The 26075-nt window shown below is 46.2% G+C and overlaps 1 protein-coding gene across 1 annotated transcript in view; it reads left to right on the top strand.

Moving 5' to 3' along the window:
* The window catches only part of TCERG1L (transcription elongation regulator 1 like), a 60652-nt gene that overhangs the window by 10670 nt on the left and 23907 nt on the right, over positions 1 to 26075 (top strand). The window contains exons 4-5 of the mRNA XM_051801162.1: positions 628 to 783; positions 25613 to 25738. Of these exons, the coding sequence (XP_051657122.1) occupies positions 628 to 783; positions 25613 to 25738 (282 nt within the window). The remainder of the gene's footprint in view (positions 1 to 627; positions 784 to 25612; positions 25739 to 26075) is intronic.

The raw sequence follows: 26075 nt of genomic DNA, 5'->3' as shown, positions 1-26075 counted from the left end.
GCCCAGTTCCTGCAATCTCTGCTCATCAGAGAGATGCTCCAAACCCCAGATCATCTCTGTGGCCTCTGCTGGACCCTCTCCAGTAGCTCCTTGTCTTTCCTGCTTCATCTCCCAGGCAACCAGTAACAGGACAAGAGGCAATGGCCTCAAGCTTTGCCAGAGGAGGTTCAGGTTGGATATCAGGGAAAATCTCTTCACAGAAAGGGTGTTCAGGCATTGGAAGGGGCTGCCCAGGGAGGTGGTGGAGTCCCCATCCCTGGAGGTGTCCAAGGAAGGACTGAACATGGCCTTCAGTGCTCTGGGCTGGGTGACAAGGTGGGGATTGGGCACAGGGTAGATTTGATGATCTGGGAGGCCTTTTCCATCCTCAGTGATTCTGGGATTTTTGAGCCTGGAGACCGGAATTGAACCCAATACTGCAGATATGCTCTCACTATATAATATATACATATATTATATATAGTATATATTCAAGCTCCAATGTCTCTGACATGCAGCAGGGGCCAGGTGGGAAGTGTTGCAGACTTCTGTTCCATCTTGTGTTGAAACTGAGTGCTGGAAACGTCCTTTTGCTTAAACCCACTCTTTCCCATCCAGATAACTCTGCTGTGCCTCCCTGTCCCACAGGTGGTTGCCAGAACAGCCTGAAGGCCATGGGTACCAACCAGACCCTGGCTCTGGCCACGGCGGCCGTGGTGTCGGTGGAGCCCGAGGCCCCCCAGCCCTGCCACCTCCTCACCTTCTCCCCGCTCAAAATCCCGCTGGTGGCTTCTCCCTTCCCAGGTAAGGTCCCTCCTGGGACACTGATGAGCAGCTTTTCATGTTTTCATGCAGCAGAGAGGCTTCTGTGTGCGTTGGGTACATCCTGAGGGGTGCAGGGGGTGTCGCTGCAGTCGGGGGTTGAAGGTGGGTTTTCTGGGGCAGTTTGAAGGCGTCCTCTGAAATGGTGTCAGAGGTGAGTTCAGAACTCTGTGGACATTTGCAGTGGCCCTCTTGCTGTGGCATTTACGGGCAGTTGATGAACTGAACGGGTTCCTCCATCTCAGTGAGTTCTGTAAGGAAATGTTTTCTGAGCTACACCAAGCCGTTGGAGCTGATCCTCAGCTTAAGTGTTGGTGTTTGAAAGGTATCTGCTCAATGTACAATAATATTTGATTAAGACTTAAGTAGATTCCTTGGCTGTTTATCATTTTAAAGCACACTGAGAGACCCAACCTGAGTCTGTGGTTTTTTTCCAATAGGATGTGACGTGGTTTCTGACTGGAAAAAAACACTGTTTTCTTGGTGTGGTGTTGAGTAAAAACTTTCTGTATGTGGCAGCTGGGGAGGTACTGGGCCATCTTTGCCTCACTAGGGCTGGTTTAAAGTCTTACTGGTAATTTTTGAGACTGTACTTTGAATGCTCAAGGCTATATTTAGAAATGTTATGTGTTGATGAAGTTAAAAAATGTAAATTGGGGTGTGTTTTCCATATAGTGAGATTGGATTTCACAGAAGGAGTGTGGCCATGGCTTTGGTGCTCAGACGAGATCTTTTCATAAGAAATGTATCTCAGAGATTGTTGTTCCTGAATTAATTCTACTGTAAGGCAGAGAGTTGGTGGTGCTTCCCATGGAATATTGTATTTGACCCATAGAAAACACTTTGCCTGTTTATGAGTATCTTGGAGGAGAAACCAAAGGAGAAAAAAATCATTCTTTATAGAAAAAGTGAAATTACTTGTTAGATGTGTTCTTCCTTGAGTTGGAGTTCATTTTAATGCAATTTATTTTACATTTTGTAAAAGAAAATCAGAGCTATAAGAGAGCACAGGATATTTAGGGAATTTAAACCCATGTGTTGCCTTTTACTGTGAAGGATCCCAGCTGGGGATGGGGCTGAGCAGACGTGGGTGGGATGTGCTGGGTGGTACAGGTTTTCTGTGCTGTGGCTCTGCCACGAGAGAAGCTCCTGTGATCATTTTTATTGTTGGGTACTTGTTTGCCACTGTCCTGAGCTTGGAAAACTGTAATAATGAAATAAATATACGGGGAAAAAAGCAGCATAAAATACTGGGTTTAGTAGCAACATAAAATTTTATTTAAAATATTTAAATTTGAGGAACCTATTTCTACATGAGTGATCTGTGACTGGACTTTCACTGGACTAAAACTCAGGTACTGGGGCTGGAGCAGTCCAGCAGCACTGAGAGGGAGAAGGGGCTTGGCACAATATTTTTCTGCTGTCACATCAGTGACTTACATGGACAAGGTTCCAGCAATGCTGTTTCAGCTCCATTTCATGATTTTATTCCTTTTTCCCCCCCTTTTTCTTCTTTCTGCATCTACTCGTGGTTCTGCTCATGCATCTACCAGGCAAAATGTTCCCTTAAATATTTAATGCCAGCCTCTCTGTTAGCTTAGTTTTTGTGCCAGGTTTCATATAAAGACTAAATAGGAGCTTGTGGAGATGCAGCTCCTCACTGTGCTGCACCTTTGTGCTTGTGAGCTCTGCTGATGGAGAGAAAACTGAATTTCCCAGCACTGTCAAGCCAAGGCTTTGAAAATGATCTTAAAGAAATCTAAATGCAATAAACTTTGGGAACATAAGCAGTTACATGGAGTATTCAGGTATAGGATGTCTAGTGACCTCCAATACCACTTTTACAACTACTCTATAAAGAATTGGGTATTTATTTTCTTTATGTGCAATTTTTTAATTATTGGAGTGAAGAAGGTAAGAGCTGAGTCTGTGGTTATGGACTCCCTAAATTAGCAGTGAGTACAAATATTAAAAAAGGCACCATCTGCCACCTAAACCATTTGCCACCTGTTCCTGGCTTCCCGAATTATTTAAGGTTTCAATGCACTGTTTTACCCTGCCATGGAACAGCTGGGAAGTGACTCAGTATTTTTCCTCTCGGCACCTAAACGGCCAAACAACGTCGTGTGTTAAACCAGCTCTTAATGCCAGCGCTTGTCTGGGGCCTTTCATGTGTCTGTCACTCCTTCATTAGCTGGTTTAAACCACGTTTTCGTAAGTTATTCAGTGATTTTTAACGGTGTTTTGGGGGGGAAGCTGCTCCTCTCCCGCAGCAAACAGAGGTAATGGCTGTTTGAATGGTCACAGCACTTAGCGAGGGGTCAGTGCTGGGGAAAGGTAACGTGACAGTGGAGTTACTCCCATTACACCCTTAAGCTCAGCCTAATATCTTCATGGAATCATAGAATCACATAGAATCCAATCCCTTCTGGGTTGGAAGGGACCTTAAAGCCCACCCAGTCCCACCCCCTGCCATGGGCAGGGGCACCTTCCGCTCTCCCAGGTTGCTCCAAACCCTGTCCAGCCTGGCCTGGATGTTGCCAGATGTTTTCTGGCCAACCCCTTCCCTCCCCAGTTTCTTACTACTGTCAAAGGTGAGGCTGATTAACAGTGGGACTTGATGATCTTCGAGATCTTTTCCAACCTATACAGTTCCATGATTCTGTGATTGTGAATGAGTGGGCTGGGAATTTCCTGCAAAATATTTGGAGCACAAGTCTGTTGAGGAGCAGCTGAGGGAGCTGGGGGGGCTCAGCCTGGAGAAAAGGAGGCTCAGGGGGGACCTTCTTACACTCTGCAACTCCCTGACAGGAGGGGGGAGCTGGGGGGGGTGTCGGGCTCTGCTCCCAGGGAACAAGGGACAGGACAAAGGGAAATGGCCTCAAGTTGTGCCAGGGGAGATTTAGATTGGAAATTAGGGAGAATTCCTTCCCTTATAGGTCTGTCCAGCCCTGGCACAGCTGCCCAGGGCAGTGGTGGAGCCCCCATCCTTGGGAGTGTTCAAAAACCATGTAAATGTGGCACTTGGGAACATGTTTTAGTTGTGACCATGGTGGTGGTGCTGGATTGACATTTGGACTTGATGATCTTCGAGGGCTTTCCCCACCTTAACAATTCGGTGATTCTATGAGATAAAATTTGTCTGTAAAAAATATTTGTTTTCTGGGGAATGGAACTGAAGAAATTAAGGAGCAAGGCCTGACATCTCCAGTACCTCCCAGTTACCTTCTCCCAGTGCTTGGGCTGGTGGGGTTGGGTGTTCCAGCAGACTGCAGGGCTGGGAAAAGCTGGGCTGAGGACATTTGTCCAACCTCTGTGGAAGCTACAGACCCTTTTCTTTCTTGTCTTTACAAGATTGATTAAAAACTGTGATCCAGTGAGTAAATACTTGGAGAGCTAACGCAGTTCTGGCACTGGGATTGTTCCTGCCTGTTCTGCCAGGAGCAGAGCCCCTCTCTGCTGGGCTCATTCCCATCAGGAAGATGATTCATTCAGTGGTAATTTAAGATTAGTCTGGCCATCCTGCATACCAGAATTCCTAGGTATTAGGTGAGCAAAAAATAACAATTTTGGAAAAATCACAAATATTCTAATCAGAAATGTGATGTTCTTCTCCTCAGGAAGCTTTTCCTTCTCTTTCCTAGGTGTCCCACATGCCTGGCAGTAGAATAGGCTTGACTTGGAATGCTGAGTAGTTCTAACAAGCTTGTTGTAAATGATCTGCCCAGCTTTAATGCTGTGTAACGAAGCAAGATAATGAATGTTTATAGTTATTAAAGTGATAACTTCCTACTGGAGCTAATATTCAGCATAAAATTACTTTTCTGTTCCTATCTGTGTTGGCACATGCAAGGGAAGTCATGATTGTACAGTGGGATAAATTAATGCCCAGAATCACATTGAAATGAGCACCAATTCTCTCCTCCTGTTGGACACGAAATCTCTGTTGGAAACTGGAAGCGCTCTGCTGCCCAATTAAGACTCTCTAAGAAGTGGGGTGATGGTTCTAATTGTGTGAAAATTCAGCTGTTTTTTGAGTTACCAAAGCAAACTTCATGAAAAGGACAGGCAGAGTGATGGCAGGCAGAACGTTTTAATATTGCAAATTTGAAAAAATTCAAAAAATGAAGTCAATCATGGAGCATTTATTGGTGAAAATATGTGGCTGGACCCAACTGAATTTATGGATCATGATGCACTTGGTCTGTGCAAACCGACTGGGATTCCCAAGGTATTCAGAGAATGCCTGGGGACCAGTGACAGGACCCAGGGAACACCTGGGGCTGTGTCAGGGCAGGGTTAGGTTGGATCTCAGGAAAAGGTTCTTCCCTCAGAGGGTGGTCGGGCACTGAACAGGCTCCCCAGGGCAGTGGTCACGGCCCCAAGGCTGCCAGAGCCCAAGGAGCGTTTGGACAACGCTCTCAGGGACAGGGTGGGATTGTTGGGGTGTTCTGGGCAGGGCCAGGAGTTGGAATGATGGTCCTTGTGCATCCCTTCCAACTCAGGATATTCCATGATCTCATGTACGTATAGAAAAAACGCCTCTCTAATCCTCCTTTTCCTGGAATATCATTGGTATGATGAACCAGAAGTAGAAGGAAAGATCTTCTGGCAGAAGGACATTCCCTCCCTTGTGGGAGGGAATGTCCTGCTGTGGTGCTTAAGGACAGGACTTGGCTTAAGGACAGGAGTTGGAATGATGGTCCTTGTGCATCCCTTCCAACTCAGGATATTCCATGATCTCATGTACGTATAGAAAAAACGCCTCTCTAATCCTCCTTTTCCTGGAATATCATTGGTATGATGAACCAGAAGTAGAAGGAAAGATCTTCTGGCAGAAGGACATTCCCTCCCTTGTGGAGGGAATGTCCTGCTGTGGTGCTTAAGGACAGGACTTGGCACTCAGTGCTCTGGGCTGGGCGACAAGGTGAGGGTCAGTCACAGGTTGGACTTGATCTCAGAGGTCTTTTCCAGCCTCAGTGATTCTGGGACTCATCACGTTCGTGGCCTAACAAACAGCTGTTTCCTCAGGTGTGAACCAGAGGGGCCTCATTCAATGTCTCCCATGTAATAACAAGATATTGCCAAAAGAGAAAATATAAATATTTCCTGTAGTTACAAAAGACAAACAACCAAATCCTTTCATTCATGCTCGGCTCTTTGCTTGGTAAATGTCATCGAAGTCAGATGTAATTGACTTTAACTGCTCAGTAAAACAAGTACTAGGGTTTTTTTTCTTTGAAAAATGCCAGTGCACTTATAGAGTGTTTAAATCAGGTTTCACTGTCAGTAATAGCAATTACACAGTTAAAACACCTGCTGAGGGGGGGTTTCCCCAACCAAGAGCCAAGCAAGATGTGCAGGCTGAGGATTGTCTCTGCTGGTACTTGGAAGATTAGTACTGATACAGCAGTTGGTAATTTTTGCTGTGTCCCTTGGAGGAATTTTATCTGAATTGGTCACAGTTTGCTTTTTCCCCCCAGAATGGGCCTCTGGGCTGGGGGGGGCCAAGGTGCTGCCACTCCCCTGCTATGCACATGGAGAGGCACCTAAAAGCACTAGAGATCGCTCGTCTTCTTATTTTATGCTTTGTGGTTACTTGGGCAGCCTTGAAATGTTTTGGTCTGAGTTGAAAAAGACATTGAGGGGCTGGAGTGTGTCCAGGGAAGGGAACGGAGCTGGGGAAGGGTCTGGAGCACCAGGAGCAGCTGAGGGAGCTGGGGGAGCTCAGCCTGGAGAAAAGGAGGCTCAGGGGGGACCTTCTGGCTCTGTAACTCCCTGACAGGAGGGGGGAGCCAGGTGGGGGTTGGGCTCTGCTGCCAGGGAACGAGGGACAGGACAAAGGGAAATGGCCTCAAGTTGTGCCAGGGGAGATTTAGATTGGAAATTAGGGAGAATTCCTTCCCTAAAAGGGCTGTCCAGTGCTGGCACAGCTGCCCAGAGCAGTGGTGGAGTCCCCATCCCTGAAGGGATTTAAAAGCCAAGTGGATGTGGTACTTGGGGACATGGGTTAGTGGTGGCCTTGGCAGTGCTGGGAGTGGTTGGGCTCAGTGATCTTAGAGGGCTTTTCCCAGCTGAATGATTCCGTGTTTTGTGACATGGATGCACAAACTCTCTTGATCTGACACTTGAGACAAGGGGCTGTAATGGGTCAGGACTGGTGGGATCTTGGCTGGTCCTGCTCTGCTTTTAGGGGTGAATTCCTCCCGCCTGCGGCAGATGGGACTACTGGGAATCCGTAGGGGAAAGGTCTCATTTTCCATATGACTTCTGAATTTCCAACCTGCCCACCAGTGCTCCTGAAGCACCATCCCCAGCTGGGCTGTGTCAGTGTGAGTGTTTCCCACCCCTGCTCAAACATCTCACTCAAATCAGTTCAGCTCCTCCTCAGGAGCTACAGGAGACACCATTTACCCCTTGGAAGACTTTTCATAAAGGATTCCCCTGCCTCCTATTTTTCTGTTGCAGACTCAGATTTAGTTGAGATTTGTGTAGCTTAAAACAGTTTTCTCTAAACATGATATATTTCCTGTAAATGGAGCAGCAGTCTGAGAAGGAAAAACCAAATGAACTGAAATGAAGAAATAAGTCTTGCAAGGATAATGGACCAGTTCCAAGAAGATTCTTTGGCTTGTCCCTTTCCAGGAGAAGGGAAATGGATGAGAATTACTGTGTGTGATCATAAGTTTTAAATCAGAGCTGAGGGAACACCTTGTTTTGGAGGCTCCTGCTGTTGTTTCCTTAAATTTATTTACACAATTAAACCATCAGGAACTTTGTGTGTGTGGCCAACGCTCAAAGCAGCCAGGATGGAATGTTGTGTGATACCAAGTAATTCCCAGTGCCATGATCAAACCCATCTCTTCTGTCCCTGCTTGTTGGTACCTACTAGGAATATTGGGGAGATTTGGAGAGGGAGCAAAGGAACCAGTTTTCCTGAGGTCTGTGTAAAAGGAGTGACATTGTTTTGTGTGCATTTTTCTTGCTCTACGTAACGTTTCAGGTGCATTATCAGTGAGAAAAAACACATGGGCTTTTGAAATTATTTTTCAGATGTTCAGCCAACTTTATTTTTGAAATATTGTTTTTTTTGGTTCTTATTTTGATATTGTAAAGAGAAACCACAGAGTGGGTTTCAACCAACATGTTCTCAGTGTTTGACCTGAATTTTCAGTCCTGAATCAGGTCTGTATGTGGTGTAAACTCAGTGCAAAACTAATGTCTGATGGAGGGAGAAATTCCATGGTCTCAGTGGATTAATATTTTCTTTTAGGATTTGCATCTCAGAATCTGGTGGGAAACTCTCAGTGTGGTGTGTTGGGCAGGGAAATAATTTCACGGCATTCCCTGGGATAGAATGGGACCTCAAAAGGCTGAGAGTTTCATTTTCCCCTAAACATTCTGTCTAATGGAACTGTGAGCTGAGGAAACCCTGTGCCACAAAAACATCCTTGAGGTAATTAAAAAATTGCATTAATTACATTTAATCTCAGAAATTAAAATTAATACAGAAATATCTGATTGGAAGTTTATTATAAATAAATAAAAATATAAATTTAAGTGGCAGTATGTGCCCAGGAGCAGCTGGAGAGCTCAGGGAGGTTTCCTGGCAAAGGACCTACTGGTCCTTGTGCTGGTGGCCTTGGTCCTCCAGCCCCAGGGACATGTGAGTGCCTGGGGAGGACATAGGGAATGGGAGAAGGATGATGATGATGATTATTCCAATAAAACAGCTATTCCTGTTCAACTTCTTAGATGGTTAAACCACATTTTTAGGGATTTTCCTGGTATTTGTAACCAGTTGTAATTTGGAGCCAGTGGATGTTTTCTGGATGACTTCATGTGGTTCTCAATCAAGCCCCTCTATGTCACTGTAAATAAATGTAACAAGCTAAAGTGAATCTTAGTCCATTGCCAGAATATAAATAAGGAAAATTAATTGAAATCCCTAATTTTAAGTATGCCATAGATGCTTCCCTGAAGTAGCTAAATGGAATTTCATTGATTTTATTGCAAATGTGGTTGTGTTTGCTGCATGTAGAACATGATGTTTGTGAAAGGAGATCCCTTCCAGCCCAAACCAGTCTGGGATTCCATTGTTCCAGTCAACTACAGGTTTACCAAAGCTATGTGGCCTGAGAACCTGGCAGCAAATATTCCAAAGCAGAACCTTTCTGTCTTGGGTTTGTTCTGGAGATGGATAAAGCAGCAGAGAAAAGTGTGAGCAGGCCCCCAGGGTTCCACGGGGATAAACTTTTCAGCAGGTCCTGTTGTGATAAGACAAAAGTGGATGGTTTAAAACTGAAATATGGTTGATTTAGATCAGATAAGATGTTTTTTTCAGTTAGGGTGGTGAGACCCTGGCAGAGGTTGCCCAGAGAAGCTGTGACTGCCCCATCCCTGCAAGTGTCCAAGGCCAGGTTGGACAGGGCTTGGAACAACCTGGGATAGTGGAAGGTGTCCCTGCCCATGACAGGGGGTGGGAGTGGATGGGCTTTAAGATCCCTTCCAACCCAAACCAGTCTAGGATTCTGTCATTGCAAGAAAATCCCCACCCTGCCAGGCCCTGTGTGCTGTTTAACCTCAACTCAGAAACCATCATTAAAACTGCACAAGAGAATCACATTTCTGGTTTCTACTTCACTGGTTTCAAAATTCCAAAACGTAATTTATAACTCAAATCCTCCTAGAAATGAGCATTTGAAGATTCCACTCAAATACAAAGAGTTGGTTCGTGCAGAAATAATCACTCTGCTATGATGCAGAGAAAGTGGAAGTTCCAAAGGTTTGATACTACAGAATTTAGGAAATTCTCTCCGAAATACATCCTATTAAACCAGGAGATTGATATTTTGTGTTGGAGTTTTCATGAGGCTGGAAATAAAGCAGGAAAGTTTTGTAAATGGGGCCATATGGAGCAGCAAGAAGCGTTACGGGAGGTGAAGGGTGTGGGGTGACCATCATCATCGTCATCCCTTTCCCCTCTTGGTGTGGGCAGATGATTCCCAGCCCTGTGGCTCTCATGGATGCAGGATGGTTTCCCCACAATCCTCCTCAGTGTTTGCTGGTGCATCGCAGTGCCCCTTGTGCTTGGAGAAGCTCCGTGTTCCAGCCTGGGACACTCCAGTTCCTGCAAAATGTGCTGAGGTACACTCAGCACAAATCACTGCTGCGGGTTTGGGGACCTCCAGCCCTATTTTCCAACTTGATTGGATGGATCCCATGAATAATTCAAAAAGAACCTTTTATCCAATAGCAACTGCCACGTTCCAAGCTCGGGAGGTCCCCATGCGCAGGGAGGTCACCCGGGTTAGGGGCTACTGCCTGAGAAACTCGCCAAAAATCTAATATTAATTTCCCTCCCCTTATTTTTGGGACTACATTATGCTCTGTAATGCACCAGGAGCCAGCAGTGCCCAAAATGATCTCAGTGGAGCTTTAGACACACAGGAACCACGGCTGGAAAAATGTGGCAGCCCCTGCTCTGAGCCCTTGGTTACACCTCATTTGTGTTTTACTGGAGAGGGAAATAGCAATGCCACAATCAGGGCCTTGTAAAGGGGAATTGGGAGGAAGGAATCCTCCAAATGAGATTCTAGAAACATTTAAATTGTTGAGACTTTAATACCAATTTTAAAAATTGCTTGTAATACTCCTCTCTGTGTGAGCAGGGACAGGACCAGGGAAAGGCTGAAGCTGTGCCAGGGCAGGGTTAGGGTGGGTCTCAGGAAAAGGTTCTTCCCCCAGAGGGTGGTCAGGCACTGAACAGGCTCCCCAGGGCAGTGGTCACGCCCCCAAGGCTGCCAGAGCTCAAGGAGCATTTGGACAACACTCTCAGGGATAGGGTGGGATTGTTGGGATGTCCTGGGCAGGGCCCAGGGCTGGATGGTTCTTGTGAGTCCCTTCCAACTCAGGAGATTCCATGATTCCAAAGCTATTAAATCAAAGCACAGAATAGAATCAGCCATTCCTCCTTGTCTTTGTGGTGCTGAAGATCCCTGGCACAAAATACATCAAGGCCTTTCCCAGGGCTAAAATCTCGGGGGCATCTCTGGGTTCATTCATGGCCACGTGACCTGTAAAGCTGCAGGAAAACCTGAGATAGGAGAGGTGGGGAATTCACCTTCATGGCTCAGGTGGGGATTAGTGTCTGACAGCTCAGGAGCTGAGTGTCATTTATGTTCATGGAATCACAGAGTATCCCGACTTGGAAGGGACCCACAAGGACCATCGAGTCCAGCTCCTGGCCCTGCCCAGGACACCCCAACAGTCCCACCCTGTGCCTGAGGGTGTTGTCCAACATTCAACTGTATATCCTTAAAAATAAAAATGGTAAGAAAAAGCTTCCAGGCAGGATTCGTATTTTCAGTCTTCCAAAGCTGTGGGATCTGACCCCAGGCAGAGGCTGGAGCAGAGGGTCAGCAGGAACCAGAGCTGAACAGTCACATGGGGACACGAGCTGGGACTTGGGATTTGCATCATTTGCTTTTCTAACTAAGGGGCTTAAAGTGGTGTTTAATAGTCCTGCTATTTTTGTTATTAAATATGTCAGTTTTAATACCGTCATTATGAGTCCTGCTTTTACAGCTCCTGTGATGAGAAATCTCATTAAAAGTTGGAAATGGTTTCTGTTAACTGTGCTGGTCACAGAGTTCTCATTCAATTTGGACTTTTTTTTCCAATTAAACACCAATGTCAGGAGGTGGCAGCAAGGGGGTGAATTCCTGCACTGGATCCTCCAGGCGGGACCAGGGAAGGGGTCAAGTGTGGTCAGGGCAAGGTTTGTCTGGAATGGGTGTATGGCCTTGAAGAACCATTTCTCCCCAAAAGGGCAGAAATGAGAATGCCAACCCCCCATTTTAAATAATTCCTCTGAGAAATCTTTTAGATTGAGACACTTCAGCTTCCGAAAAGCAGCTGCAAGACTTTGAGGAGAGAGTCTGCCTGTGATTAATGGTAGAGGGTGGAGAGGGGAGGGGGGAACTTTCACATGGTTTTTGGGGGGGATATTTCATGCCCTCTGAACCCAGTGGTGTGAGACTGTGCTCAGTGGTGCTGGGGAAGCTGGTGCCTGGTGCCATCGCTGACACGGAATCACAGAATGGTTTGGTTTGGAAGGGATCTTCAGAGGTCATCTAGTCCAACCTCCTGAAACATCCCCCTCCCTCAGGGCAGGGAGAGTTTCCTTGGTTGGTTTTTAACTTATGGTGTTTTTCTCAAACATCAACAATACAGGATACAGTTTTAAAAAAAGGCTGGATATGACATTTCAGCTTTTAGGGAGTTTTGATTTGTTTTGATTTCACTTTGGTTTTGAAGCAACTTTTTAACTCGTTTTGCTGCTCATTTGCTGGGAATTGCAAAAAACCAGGTTGTTAAAGGAAGAGAAAGTAGATAGAGAAATGTTCCCCCAGTAGAGCTCATTGCAGAAGGTGCTCATTGACACTCAGTCCTGACTCTGCAGATTTACAGAAATACTTGCTGACTTTCTATCGCACATCTTCCCTTCCCGCTCCAATAAGCAATTTACTTCAGCATTTACTAGTTCCTGAAGTGGTTATGGCAATGCATATTGAAATGAGAGCTGAAATTATCCTGCAGAAACAAAAGTGCAGCTCCTGCTAGTGCTGTGGGGGGAGGGTGGGGAACTCTATGCCAGCAGGAATTTTGGGTTTGCTGTTGGACATAGAGAAACATGGAATAGGTTGGGTTGGAAGTGACCTTAAAGCCCATTCAGTCCCACCCCCTGCCATGGGCAGGGACACCTTCCACTAGCCCAGGTTGCTCCAAGCCCTGTCCAACCTGGCCTTGGACATTTCCAGGGATGGGGCAGCCACAGCTTCTCTGGGCAACCTAGTCCCCTCTAGACTTACTCCAGCAGATCCATGTCCTTGTTTACTCAGGTCTTGTTTTGTACTGGGAGCAAAATAATGAAAATCTAGACCTGGCTGGAGCTCAGGGTTTGCAGGGTGTCCAGCTCTGCTGCTTGGTGGGCTGGTAGGTGGCCGTGGAATTTTTATACCCCCAGGCTTTCTGATAAAATCATTTTAATTGCATAAATTGACAGAAATGGGTAGTTGTAAAGTTCAGCAAACATCCTGAATCAGCTGTCCTGAAAAGCTGTAGATGCTGTCCCTGTCTGTCTGTCCACACAGGGTCTGCCATCCTGTAAGGCTCAGGGGGACAGGGAATCCAAGCTGGAGGACACCAATAACTTGCTGATGTCTCATCATAAAAGTGAAGTGGCTGATTTCCCTCTCCATCCCTCAAATTATTATTAGGGTATGTGTGCAATATCTACTTGGTATCAGTACAGATAATTTTGAAGGAAAAATGTTCCAAGGTGAGGTGTAGTGGAGGGGAAGTGATGTAAAGCCATGTCAGCCCAACATAGATTGGGATCTGATACCTGTGGCCATGCTGTCAGTGTGATTTGTGTCCTGTAAATACCCACCTGCATGAAATGAGATGAAATTGTGTTTTCTCTTTGCTTCTAAAAATCAATTGTCCTGTTAAAATCATAGTGAGTGAAAAGCAGACACTGCAGAGCAGCTTCGTGATTTGCAACAGTGTCAGGTCATTTTTTATTCTGTTCCTGAAGACAGGTGGCTCCAGCCTTCCTGTACATGGACCAGGGATGTGGGATGTAGCTGGGGACGCCTGGGCATGGCTCTGTACCAGGTGGGTTTGGGGACACACCCCAGCCAAGCTCCAGCAGGGACCAACTCCTGTTTCCACAGCCCCCACTGGAACCAAACGTGTCCTCAGAGACAAACTTGGAGCTTCGTGCCCCTCAAAACACAATTCCAGATTTGTGGAGTTACAGCTTGTACAGAGCTGCCCCTGGAGAACCTGCTGTTGGAGTATAGGAAGAAAAGCAGTGACAGGACTTGGGAAATGGGAACCCAAACCGATGTTCCTGGACTTCTCCTGGTCTCCTGAACCCTGGTGTGGCTCCTGCAGAGCAAGCAAAGAGGAGGTGGAGGAGGAGTAAGTGCTACCAACCCCATCTGTGCTTCGGCCCCTGAGCCTTAAGATCATCCCAATGTGGAAGATTTGCCTGGGAGCCTCCAGGATGGGAAGGGCTGTTGGTCCATCCACCTCCAAGCCTGGAATGGGTTGGCCCGTGCTGGAATGTTGCACTTGACTGGGTCACGTGCAAGGTCTTCCTTCAGAAGGAGGACACTGTGATGGGAAAGCAGGGGGTTTGTTTTCCCAAAAGCTCTTTGGATAGTTTAAGACCCAAATTTAAGACAGGCCAGTAATGGAGATGCAGGAAGGGAGTTCTGTGTGATCTTAACTGGGCTCTGCAGAACTAATTGGCACATCCCTGGGATTTGGCTCTGCTCCAGAACACATCTCACTTCATTATCCCAAACGATGGTGACACAGCCTGCCAATTGTTCAACAGGCTCATTTATTTCTGGTTTCATCTTGGAGGGAATAAGGGATCACTGCTCATGAAAATATAACAACCATAAACTCACAACTGTTGTTTTTTAAAAATTGTAGCAGTTTCTCTTTGCACCTCATATTGTTTTTGTTAGATTTGCTGCATTTCTAAGGAAATTGTCCTAAGGAAAACAAACAGTGATTCAGATCTGATGTCACCCGGTGCTTCCTGGACAGGAAATGTTAAAATACTCCTGGCAGTGTCCAAGGCCAGGTTGGATGGGGCTTGGAGCAATCTCCTCTAGTGGAAGGTGTCCCTGCCCATGGCAGAGGGTGGGACTGGATGGGCTTTAAGGTCTCTTCCCATCCAAACCAATCCATGATTTTAGGAATTTTCTTCAACCCCCCAATAGTGGAAGTGTTTTGGTTCATAAGTTACTTAGGGAGCATTTAGCACTGACTGGTACTTGGGCTGCTGCAGGTGAACAGACCCTGGGGCTGAGAGGTCTGACCCTTCCAGCCTTGCTCCGAGGGGGTCATTCCCCAGGACACCGGTACTGGGGCAGGCTTGGGTTATAAAGGAACAGTTCCCTTTTCAACTTTACATGAGGGTGGAGGAAAGGTTGAATTCAGGATGGAAAGCTGTAGAGTGGAAGGATGGAGGGTGGAGGTGCTGGTGGCAGTGGGGAGATGTTATGGGGTGTCCAGCACGACCAGAGAAGAGAATTTAGGTTCAAGGCACTGTCAGTGCATCACCCTGTTGGTGTTTTCTGGCTCCCAGAGATTTAAGAATTCTGATTCCCAGAGATTTTCATGAGTCAGGATTTAACCATATTAGCACTCCTCGTTCTTCAGCTGGAGCTGTTTGTCTGAGCAGTGTCAGTGGTACAAGTACAATGGGCAACTCTGAGCCCCAAAATTCCCATTTCTGTTCTGTTCATTTCTGATATTGGAGCACTGCTGGATGGGCTCTCCTGCTTTGTCATGAACATGCATTTGCATTTTGTTTCTCCCCTTGGTTTTTTTTTAAAAAAAAAAAAAAAAAAAGCAAAGCCAAAACAACCCAGGAAACTGCTGTTGCTTCACTTTTGGCCTCAAAGGTACAGAGTTGGTGGCAGTGAAACAGCCAAGTTCCCAAAGCTGCCTGTGGATCTGACCTGGTTGGGTGGTGCAGCAATGGCTCCATTCCCAGATCAGTTAATGAACCTCTGCAGACCAGTCTGACAGTCACTGGGGAAGATTTCCAGAGGAAGGACCCCCTGTGCAATAGAACTGTGACCTGGGAAAATGGAATGATGAGAACCCTGACTTTCAGTGAAGAAAGGGAGTTTTCCAGCACTTCTGGCTCCCTGCCTTTGGGAGAGGAGATCCAGCAGCAATGATCTCCTGCTTTATTTCCATTTTGGTACCAGGTGGGACATGTTTTGTTTAAATTTCTCTTTACAGTTGTAACTACCTCATGTTCTGATTAAAGATTCTTAATTTCTCTTTAATGAACTATAACATTCTGCATATTTTGAAGCACACATTTGGATGTTTTTAAAAGGCATTTTGCAGAAGAAAGCAGAGCTGTTGCCTACAGCTCCAGCTGATCTGGGCTTGGTGCACTGCTCTGGGTCCTTTAAAATTTCATGATAAAACCCTGTTTGCAGCCCAGAGCAGCAGTTGTTTTGGAGCTGGCAGAAAACCCAGCCTGGAACACCCCAGTAAGTTGGAGTTACTGGGGGTTGCTTTGGCTCAGGAAGGATCCCTGGGTTTAATCCTTTTTGGCACCTTACAAACTGCCCTGATTTTTTTTTTTTTTTTGTCTTCTGTTGCTGATACATTTCTTCAAACAAATAGTGAGGAGTAATGGCATCAGTGTGGGCATTAGTGAGGAATCCAAGGCGTTTCCACAGGCATTGCAAAGCAATCAATTAATTTCAGAAAAATCCAGAGATTTCCAATATTTCCAAATATGGGAAACTGACAGAAACATGTTAAGAACATAATAAAGCTGAGGACAAAGGAACTCAGTGAAAATTCCTGCTGAAGAGATTTCCCTGGAAGTGTCCAAGGCCAGGTTGGACAGCGCTTGGAACAACCTGGTCCATGGAAGGTGTCCCTGCCCATGGCAGGCATGGAGCTGGATGGCTTTTAAGGTCCCTTCCAACCCAACCCGGTCTGGGATTCTCTGAAAGTGGGAGTTCTGTATCTTAGGTTCTATTTTGCATATAAACATTAAGATTTGTGAGGAATTTCCACAGGAGGGTGGGGTCATGGCTGATAAAAACACAGAAAATTGTGTTGAGCCTTATTATGAGCCAAAGTTTTCCTATTTTTTTTTTAAATACCCCATTTCCAAAAGAAGGAGCTGGAGAGAAAAGAAGTTCAAACAATTTGATTCTTTACTAAGTGTGTCTGAAAATGCTCCATCTTCTTAAACCTTTGTCCAGGTAATAGATTTATGTCTAAGGGAGGTTGTAGCAACAGAATCTTTTTCAGAAGTGAGGTGGAATCTGAAATGATGCTCAAAACCCCCGGAGAAATAAAGTTTTTCAAGGAAATTGAAATTAGAGTGTAGGAGGATGGAAGAGTTGGAGAGATCTTAATTTTAACCCATTGGTGTCTGGCAGCTGTTTGCTGAGGTATAACAAGGGTGGGCAGCTCTTATTGTGCTGAAGTGTTTTATCTCTGTAGAAGTACTGAAAGAGTAACTGATGTGAGATTAATTTCTGATTTTAGGAAGACTGAAGATTTTCTCAGAACCCTGAAGGGTCAGCATCCTGTCCATGGATGTTCTGTACAGATGCCCAGGTGACTTGGGGACTTGGAAACCAGAGATCCCGAAAACATGTCCCTTGAAAATTCAAATATAGAAGTATTATTGATTTTTCTTGTGGGATGCAGGGAGGGATCAGGGTGTGTGAGGTACCTGGTCACTGGAAAACATCAGAGGACTGAGGTAGATTCCCAGGTTGAAAAGCTGCCACAGTCAGAGCCGTAAGTAGGAAGAACTAAACAAAAACAAATGTTGTTTGTTTTGGAAGCCACCACGGCAAATCCACCCATTTGTACTCATCCTAAGGAGGCATAATCTCGTTTAAACAAACAAATGTTTGTTTTCTCTTGTTTAACTGTGTGCTGAGAGCTGAATCTCCCTCCTCAAGTCCCTTTTTCAGGCATCACTGCCTTGTCCTGTGTAGATAGTCCTGAAAATTCTCCCCGTGGGTATTAAGCAAATGCTGGGCTGTGCTGCAGCTCTCACACACTGCTGGGGGCACTGTCCGTGTTCATCATCCCTTCAGTCCCTCATTACACACCAGGCTTCCAATGCAGAGGAGAATATTTTCCAATAATCCGTGTTTTATGCCACAGTCAGTGTCCAGCCTGGCAGTCAGAGCTGTAACAGGATCATTGTAATGAGATGCAAATCGTTCCCAAACAGGGCTTTTCTTCCAGAGCTGCTGCTGCCTGTGGGATGTACCCACACCCTGCTGTTCCTCATGCCTGGGCTGCCCTTGGCACAGCAGGGCTGTGTGCTGGGGCATGGCTGGTGGAGGTCCAGCAGGGCAGGGATGTACTGGGGACATCCCTCACCTTCTCCTTGTACCCAGGAATTAAATCTGGGCAGAGTCCTGGCAGCTGAAACCAGACAGTCCTTGATTCCCAGGTGATAAAGGACAGTACCCAAGGCTGTCAGAGCCTTGGGTGAGTTGGTGGCAGTTGGAGATGACCCACGTGGTGGCTGAGATGGTGATTACCTCCTTCAGTAACTGACCTAACAAGGGCTGGTTTCCCACAGACTTGCGCCTCCAGGTATTTAAAGAAGTGCAAACTTCAAGTGAAGCTTTTTTTGACGTCCAGCACCCTTTCCTTCCTCATGGATGTTGAGCACTGAGTCCCTGAGCAAAGGTGGGGCTCTGCTTTCAGTGTGAGCACTCACAGCCCTCCTACTTCCTCCCTGCCCTGCTCTTCGTGGGAATGGAGGTATTGATTTGTTCAGTCTTTGAATCGTGGAATCCTAGTCTGGTTTGGGTTGAAAGGGACCTTAAAGATCATCTTGTTCCACCCCCTGCCATGGGCAGGAACACCTTCCATCAGATCAGGTGCTCCAAGCCCTGTCCAACCTGGCCTTGGACACATCCAGGGCTGGGGAAGTTTCCTATAGAAAAGATAGTTCTCAGTATTGCCTTTCTGCTGTACAGTTACATATCTGTGAGTGTGTGTGTGTGTCTCTGTCCCTCTGTAGTTTTGGGTCTCATGCCTCTATTTTTCATTTAACCAAAGAGAGAAATTTCTACCCTAATTTCCTGACATCCTTCTAGGGCAATATATTAATTGGATGGAATACAATGAGGTGATTAAGCTTCTGCATTATCAATTTAAACTAAAAAATAAAGCATTTCCATGCCAAAATCCATAAGCAGCTCATGCTTCTTGCAGTGGCTGTGATGCCCTGGATTCCCTGGTGTCTGTGCCAGGCTGGACCATCCCGGCTGGGAGCTCTTCCTCTTCAAAAACACCCATTCATTCTGGAGTCACCCTTCACCTTCCAGCTCATTGTCATTCTTCTGGGCTCCATCTGGGATGACTGAATGTATTATTTGTGTTACTTCCCAGTACAGCAGGAAAATAGATCTTCAGTAGCAATTTCCATATTTTTTTTTTCTGATTTCAAAATAGGAAAACTCAAACAAAAATAAACCACAGGAAAGCTGGATGAAGAACTGCAAAGCAGTTGAGGTAATTCTGCCAAAACCAGTGATGCTGCCAAAATTCAAAGGTTGGATGGGGCTTGGAGCAATCTGGTCTAGTGGAAGGTGTCCCTGCCCATGGCAGGGTGTGGGACTGGATGAGTTTTAAAGTCCCTTCCAACCCAAACCAGTCTGGGATTCCATGATTTTCTGGTGTAAGTTCTGTTTGTGTATGGTGTCTCCTTCTCTTCAAGCAAGCAAAAAAATCCTGTTTGCATCTAGTTGTCAAATTTGCTTCAGTTTCTGGTTTCCAGCTCGAGTCGAGGGGCTGTTGGCAGCTTCCCAGTGAGGAGGACTCAATAGGGCAGAGCTGTGTTCCATGAATCACCATTGCCCTTTGTAACCACCTTCATGGTGCATTCCAGGGAAAATGATAAACAGGGATTGCCATTCTCACCGGTTTCCTCCAGCTTTTGGCAGTTTTGGGGCAGCTGTGGTTCCTGGAGCACCAGAAAGTATTGCAGCGTGTGGAGACTTTCCCCGGTGCTGAAGGGGAGGGGAGCATAGGGGAGCTCCACCGCACCCAGGGGACACGGTGGCTTTCTCCTGGGGAAATTTGGGGTAGGAATGAGGACAGGGCAGGCTTTGCTGAGTGTTCCAGCATCTGTGCTGAAGGTGTCTCTCATGAGGCCTCACCCAGCAGCACTTCAGCAGAGCTGTGAGGGCAGCGGCTGCTCAGAACACACCACACGTTTGGGATCTGAGGGAGATAATCAGATTCAGAAAATGCTGAATCTTTTTAATGAATGTGTCTGGGCCCTTCAAAGAAACAGAGGAAGGAGAGAAAATTCCTCAAAGGTATGTTCTAGGCAACCTTGTGTTTACCCATCAAAAATTGCCTTGAGGAAGAGCAGGGTATGTCCTTGAGGAGAAGGGAAGAGCAGAGCTGAGGGGTTGAATGGGGTTAGAGAAGGCTACATGGTTGGTAAAAAGTCAATTTTTTAGTATTACTGCTCAATTCTTCCTTTTTTCAAGCAAAGAGACCTCTCCTGTCCTTTGCAGAGAGGCAGAATTGCCCCAAATTACCTCATCAGGACGGATGGTGCTTCTAAATGAAGCAAGTCCCTGAGCCCTGATCTCCAGTAACTTCTGGGGTCAGGAAATGATAGCAGCAATAATAGAAATAAATTGGTGCATTTCTGTGTCTGACTGGTACTGGCTATTAGACACAGAGGCTGAAATTACTAATTTCATTTCTCTCCTCTTTTCAATTAAACTCTGTGTTTATATCCCAGGAATTTTACAAACTCATCCTCCCTGTGGCTGAGAGTAGTTTGATTGCACCAAGACAGGAAAAGAGGGGCCAGGGTAACAAGTGTCCACATCAGTGGAGGGTTAGATTAGATATTAGGTAATTTTTTTCATGGGAAGGGTTGTGAAGCATTGGAACTGTCTGCCCAGGGTAGTGGTGGAGTCTCCATCTCTGGAGGGATTTAAAAGTTGTGTGGATGTCGCAGCTGGGGACATGGGTTAGTGGTGAACATGGTGGTGGTGCTGGTTGACAGTTGGAGTTCATGATCTTTAAGGTCTTTTCCAGCCTTAATGATTCCATGATCCCATCCATGATGCTGATGTCACTCACCTGGCTGAGCACCCTTGGGGCTGGGAATGGGCAAATTCCTTCAGAGCAACGTTCCAGTAGTGAAAAAGTTGGACCAGACATGGATTTGTTCTGATTCCTTCTTGCCAAACCATCTTGCATCCCGGTCTCTTCTGCCCAGGCCCACCCTCAGCAGCAGGAAGGCTGGATTTCTCTGCTGGGCTTGGTTTGTATTGGGCAGAAGCTTCGTGCTGATGCTTTTGCCCGACCTGCTTCATCCTGGTCACAGAATTCTTAAGGTTATGCCCTTCCCTTCCAAGATGTTTAAACTCTACTTGTTTCTTTGTCTCAGTTCAAGTCCAAGTCCCCCAGGAGGCATTAGAGAGGCACCAGAGCTAAATGTGAAATGCTGGCCATGACTTTTAAAGTGAGATGTGGTTTCCCTGCAGTATCACACACTGGATTTTCATTCCCAGCGTTGCCTGCTGGAGCTCCCCATGCAGAGCTGGGGATTACAGGCATTTCTCACATGGGCTGGGGGAGTGCCTGGCATCAGATCCCTCTCAGAGGATTTAGTGCCTTGAGCTTAGTGTCAGCAACAGTGAGGGGGGTTTGGAGAACAGGTCAGACACTGGAGTGAGCGGTGATGGAGGTGCTGCCATGGGCTGGAACCCCCTTTCCTCTCACCTTTCCCTGTCTCTGGTCACCCCTTCTCCTCCCACCTTTCCCTGTCTCCGTGTTGTGATGGCTGTTCCTACATAGCAGAGCATCTTCTTCCAGGTATGGGATGAGGCTGGTGAGTGCCTGCCCTGCAACCCAGACATGCTCATTACCTGCTGCTCAGGAATTAATTACTTCATGGCTTCACTCATCTGTTCCTCAAATTTCTGTTCCAGGCATTTGGGTGAGATTCCTTCACACTGGAATGCTTTTCTTTAACGCAGTTTTGTAATTCAGTGGTGTTAAAATAGGGTCACAGAATTCCAGAATGGTTTGGGATTGAAGGGACCTTAAAGCTCATCTCATTCTACCCCCTTGCCATGGCCAGGGACACCTTCCACTAGCCCAGGTTGCTCCAAGCCCTGTCCAACCTGGCCTTGGACACTTCCAGGGATGGGGCAGCCCTATTTTCTCTGGGCAACCTGTGCCAGGGCCTCACCACCCTCACAGGGAAGGATTTCTTCCCAATATCTCATCTAATCAAATGTGCAACTGCAGGGAAATATAAAGTATGTCATAAAGGGGAGAAAATGTGAATGGAACAAGGGTGAAATTGGGTATGTGAAAAACAGTCAGTCTTTTAAATTAAAACCTTGGCATTTTTCTTACTGAGCAGGATGGTGGCTCAGGATGGCGGCTCAGGCTGGGCCATCACTGGTGCTGAATCCTGATCCACCCCTGAATGGGTGGCTGGTGCCTGTGTGGAACCTCATGGCTGTGCTGTGGTTTGGTGGGACTTGCTGGGAGCAACCAGAGGCTGTTGCCTGGAGGAGCCTCAGGGGTGACCATGTCACTCTCTAGAACTACTGGAAATGAAGTTGTAGGTGGAGGTCAGGCTCTTCTCTCAGAGAACAAGGGACAGGACAAGAGGGAACATTCCCCGGGGCTGCAGGTGCCTGGGCAGCCCCTTGGCTGGGTCCCCCACTCTCCATGGGGAAGTATTTGCTGAGCTGGGGGAGCAGCTCTGGGGATGGAGCTGTGCCCGGTGGGATCCTTCTGCTCCAGCCCTGCTGATGCCCATCTGTGGCTGAGGTGGGGTTGGACATTGTGGCCGTGGGGACCAGCAGCTGAGGGGGAGCCTGTGGAGACCCTGAACCCTCTGCAGGAGGGTTGAGGGTCCCAATCCAGCCACAGAGCCTCCAGCACCCCCACTCTCCCCTCTGCATTCCATCATCCCACACACCAATGAACACTCTCTCATCAGGGGTGCAAATCAGGGCACTGTTTCACTTGCAAGAGGATCTTCAGCTTTCTGAACCTTCCATTCCTGTGCCTTTGTCCTCCCTTGTCCTTGTGGTGTCCTTGCAGTGTAAGGAGATGTGGATTGCTCTGTGTTTGTAAAATGCAGGAAAACGTGCTGAAATAATCTCAAAAAGGGGCAGATGTTCTCTGAACACTTGGTTTGCTCGTCAGGCCTCCCTGACTCTGCAATAATCCAAAACTTCACAGGGAAGAGCACTTTTATCCTCCCTCCCACTCCACAGGATTGTGTTAGAGTAAAATTTGCCTAAATTTAATCGTAAAATGCTCAGAGTGTGGCTTCATACTGGGGTGTAATTCCAGCCCAGGTTATGTTCAGTTCAGACTAGAAGCTGATATTGCATTGTGACATTCAACTCAATCCAGAGTTTATTTGTATTCCAAATCCATCTATTGCAAAGGCTGCTCTTTATGAGCTCAAAGAGCTATAAAACATAAATATTTATTCCTTAAAGGTTAAGATTGCCTTAAATCATTCCAGCTTATTTGGTGAGCAGCACTTATAATTAAAATAAGCAGTTGAACTCGATCTGCATGTATGAAATGCATATGAAATAAGTATATATATGTATATGGATGTATATACTTGACTGTGATATGGGTGGAAGCTGTGGGATAATTGCTTCCATCACATCAAAAGATGCACTGATATTGTGTTTGGATTTGGTAATAAATCAACATAAAGAAGCAGCTGAAATTATATAATGGCAAGTCACATTTCAACAGGCAGCATAAACCGTGGTAGGAGAATGAGCAGAGCTCAGCTCAAATGTGTGTGTGGAATTACAGAGAGATAATTATGCATGTTATGAAAATTATTCCAGTTTTGGGTGTAGAGAATTCATAGAATCCCAGACTGGTTTGGGCTGAAAGGGACCTTAAAGCTCATTCAGTGCCACCCCCTGCCATGGCCAGGGACACCTTCCGCTATCCCAGGTTGCTCCAAGCCCCATCCAATCTGGCCTTGGACACTTCCAGGGATGGGGCAGCCACAGCTGCATAACCTTTTCCAAGGATATTTTTGTAGATAACAGGTGATTCATGTGCACAAACCCCACTAGCACAAGGTGGTGAAATTCCATTTTAATCTACCTCTGATACTTCTGAAATCAACAGGATTAAAGTCTCCTTTTTGTTGTCATTAAAATTAATTTGAAAAACTGAAGAAACCCCAAACCCTCTTGCTTTATAAAATATTATTCCTGGAATTAATTGTGTAGGAGTGTACACCTAAGGTACAGATGTAAATGGTCTCCAAGGATGTGGAAACCAGAATTTCCATGTGCTCACATGTGTGTCCTGCTGAGGGGCTGTTGGGAATCTGCTGTTGTGCCATGTAATTAGAGACACCTTCGACTCCAGAGTTGGAATTGCTGGTTCCTCCGTGTTCCTTGATATCCAGAGAGCTCATAAAAGGTAATGGTTTTGCCAGGGGCTTTGACAGAAGCAGAACTAAGGAACTGTCATTGCCTGAGGTCTGAACATGGGCTCGAGCTGGAAAATGGTTCAGTTCTTGTTAGAGGTGGCCGAGGTACAAGTGCCTCCAGTCACGCTGTGGTGCTGTAGGGAGCACAACAAACATCTCACTGACCTGCTCCTCTTCCCTAAATGCTTTATTTATCGTTCTTTCTTCCCAGCAAGTCTGGATTCCATTTATCACAGCACCATGCAGGGGAATTTCTTTATTGTGCTGTCGATTGTGTCTTGCAGGGATTTCTTTATCCTGACTTAATGTTGGGGAAAAAAAGAAGGGAAATAATGAAATGTTTCATTTCCTGATGTTTATCCTGTAGCTGGTAGTTCATCTCCTCATATCCCAAGGAAGTCCTGCAGGTCTCCCCTGGGAGGGTGGTGAGGCCCTGGCACAGGTTGCCCAGAGAAGCTGTGGAAGCATCCCTGGAAGTGTCCAAGGCCAGGTTGGACGGGGCTTGGAGCAACCTGGGATAGTAGGAGGTGTCCCTACCCATGGCAGGGGCTTGAAACTCTCTAAGGTCCCCTTCAACACAAACCATTCTAGGATTCCATAGTTTTGTGTCAGTGAGAGTTATGTTTAATGCTGTGCTTTGGCACCTGGGATTGTAGAAACACAAATCATAGAAGGGGTTTAAAGTGTGTTAGCGAGTTTTTATGCGTGGAGGTTTCAGAAATTATCCATATTATTCCTAAATTCAGAGAAGTTGGGATGGGAACTGTTTGATAGCCCATGAACAGTTAGTGAAATGAAGGGTCAGTAAATCTAGCAGCTTGGATTGTGTTTGGGAAACACATTCTTCCCAGAGTTTAAATTAAAGTAAAGGTATGTCTGTACTGACAGGTCAGTTTGGAAATGGTGGCTTGTAAATAGAACATGGAACTTCTAATGGGACACCTGAACTTACAGCTGAGAGGAGAGGATGTTGTGTGGGCCTTGCATGGGATTCTCAGTTTCTGAAAAATGGTTTTGTGCATAATAATGGGAAATTAATACTCCAGGTTTGACCTTAAATTTGGCAACAGCCATGAATTCTCCAGGACTGAGTAGCCTGGTTTAATTAGCAGCAAACCTGGGTTACTGATTTACCACGAATAATGTACATGTGCACATTAGTGATTTTCTGCTTTGGGCCCTGTCTGAGCAGACTGTGGTTCCCTGGATAAAGCTGCAGTTTTAAATTATTTGCAAAATCATTTCCCATGGATAGAGTGGGACACAAAGAGTTTGTGAAGAGTAACAGTAGAAACCAGAGGTGTGTTCTTTAAAATAAGAAAACTGGTCTCGCTGTAATCTGCTCTGAAGGCATTAATCTATCCATGTAAATTCTCATTTTGAGGGCTATGTTTTCTTTCATTAATTTCAAATCTCTGGCAACGCTTATTGTCTGAGAATTAGTGGGCAGGCTAGAGCAGGAACTGAGCTAAAGACAAACCTTCTTGTTTTAACCATGCCAGTGGCTGTAGGGGGAAGTGTTTAGCAGGAGATTAATAATAGTCATTCAAGTTGGAAAAGCTCTCTAAGGTCTCCATGTCCAACCCTCAGTGCAGCACCACCATGTTCACCACCAGCCCATGGCCTCGAGTGCTGAAAGAAATGTTCTGTGAAATACAGTTGGGAAACAAGCTGAGTTTTTTAAAGGCATATTTTTTTTACAGGTTAAAAATGGGTTTCCTTATGGTTTGCACACAGGTTCTGGCTCCAGGCTGGATGCCCACGTGGGTCCCTTGATGCCAACTCAAGTCACCCGTGTCACCGCGGTGTCCGCACCGGCTGTGACGTTCATGGCCACCAACCTCATGGACCAGGCACTGACAGGTGGGTTGTGTTTCCGTGTCCTGGAATGATGGCTGAAGCACAAGTTGTGGATTTGTGTCCTCCCAACCAGCCTGAGCTTCCTGTGCTACACAGGGATGGGCACTCTCAATGAGTCTCCTCCAGTTTAATGACATTTGCTTTAGTTAATTAGGGGTGTACTCGGTGTGTTTTGAGTCCTGTTTTCTCACTCCAGCAGTTGGCTGTAGCTTTGAATTTGATGACATAAAAGGCAGATCTCTGACACATCTTGGACTTTCCCTGTCCTTCACTGGTGGTTTTCACAGCCCTTCAGTGACAATGTGTTTGTCTTTGGGGTAATTGCTCCACAAGGCCTTGT

Source organism: Manacus candei, unplaced genomic scaffold, assembly GCF_025592945.1.
Source record: "Manacus candei isolate 608988 ecotype Guabito, Panama unplaced genomic scaffold, ASM2559294v1 h1tg000050l, whole genome shotgun sequence".
Lineage (NCBI taxonomy): Eukaryota > Metazoa > Chordata > Aves > Passeriformes > Pipridae > Manacus > Manacus candei.
Note: the sequence above shows the minus strand (reverse complement) of the source record. Positions and strands in the feature narration are given on the sequence as shown.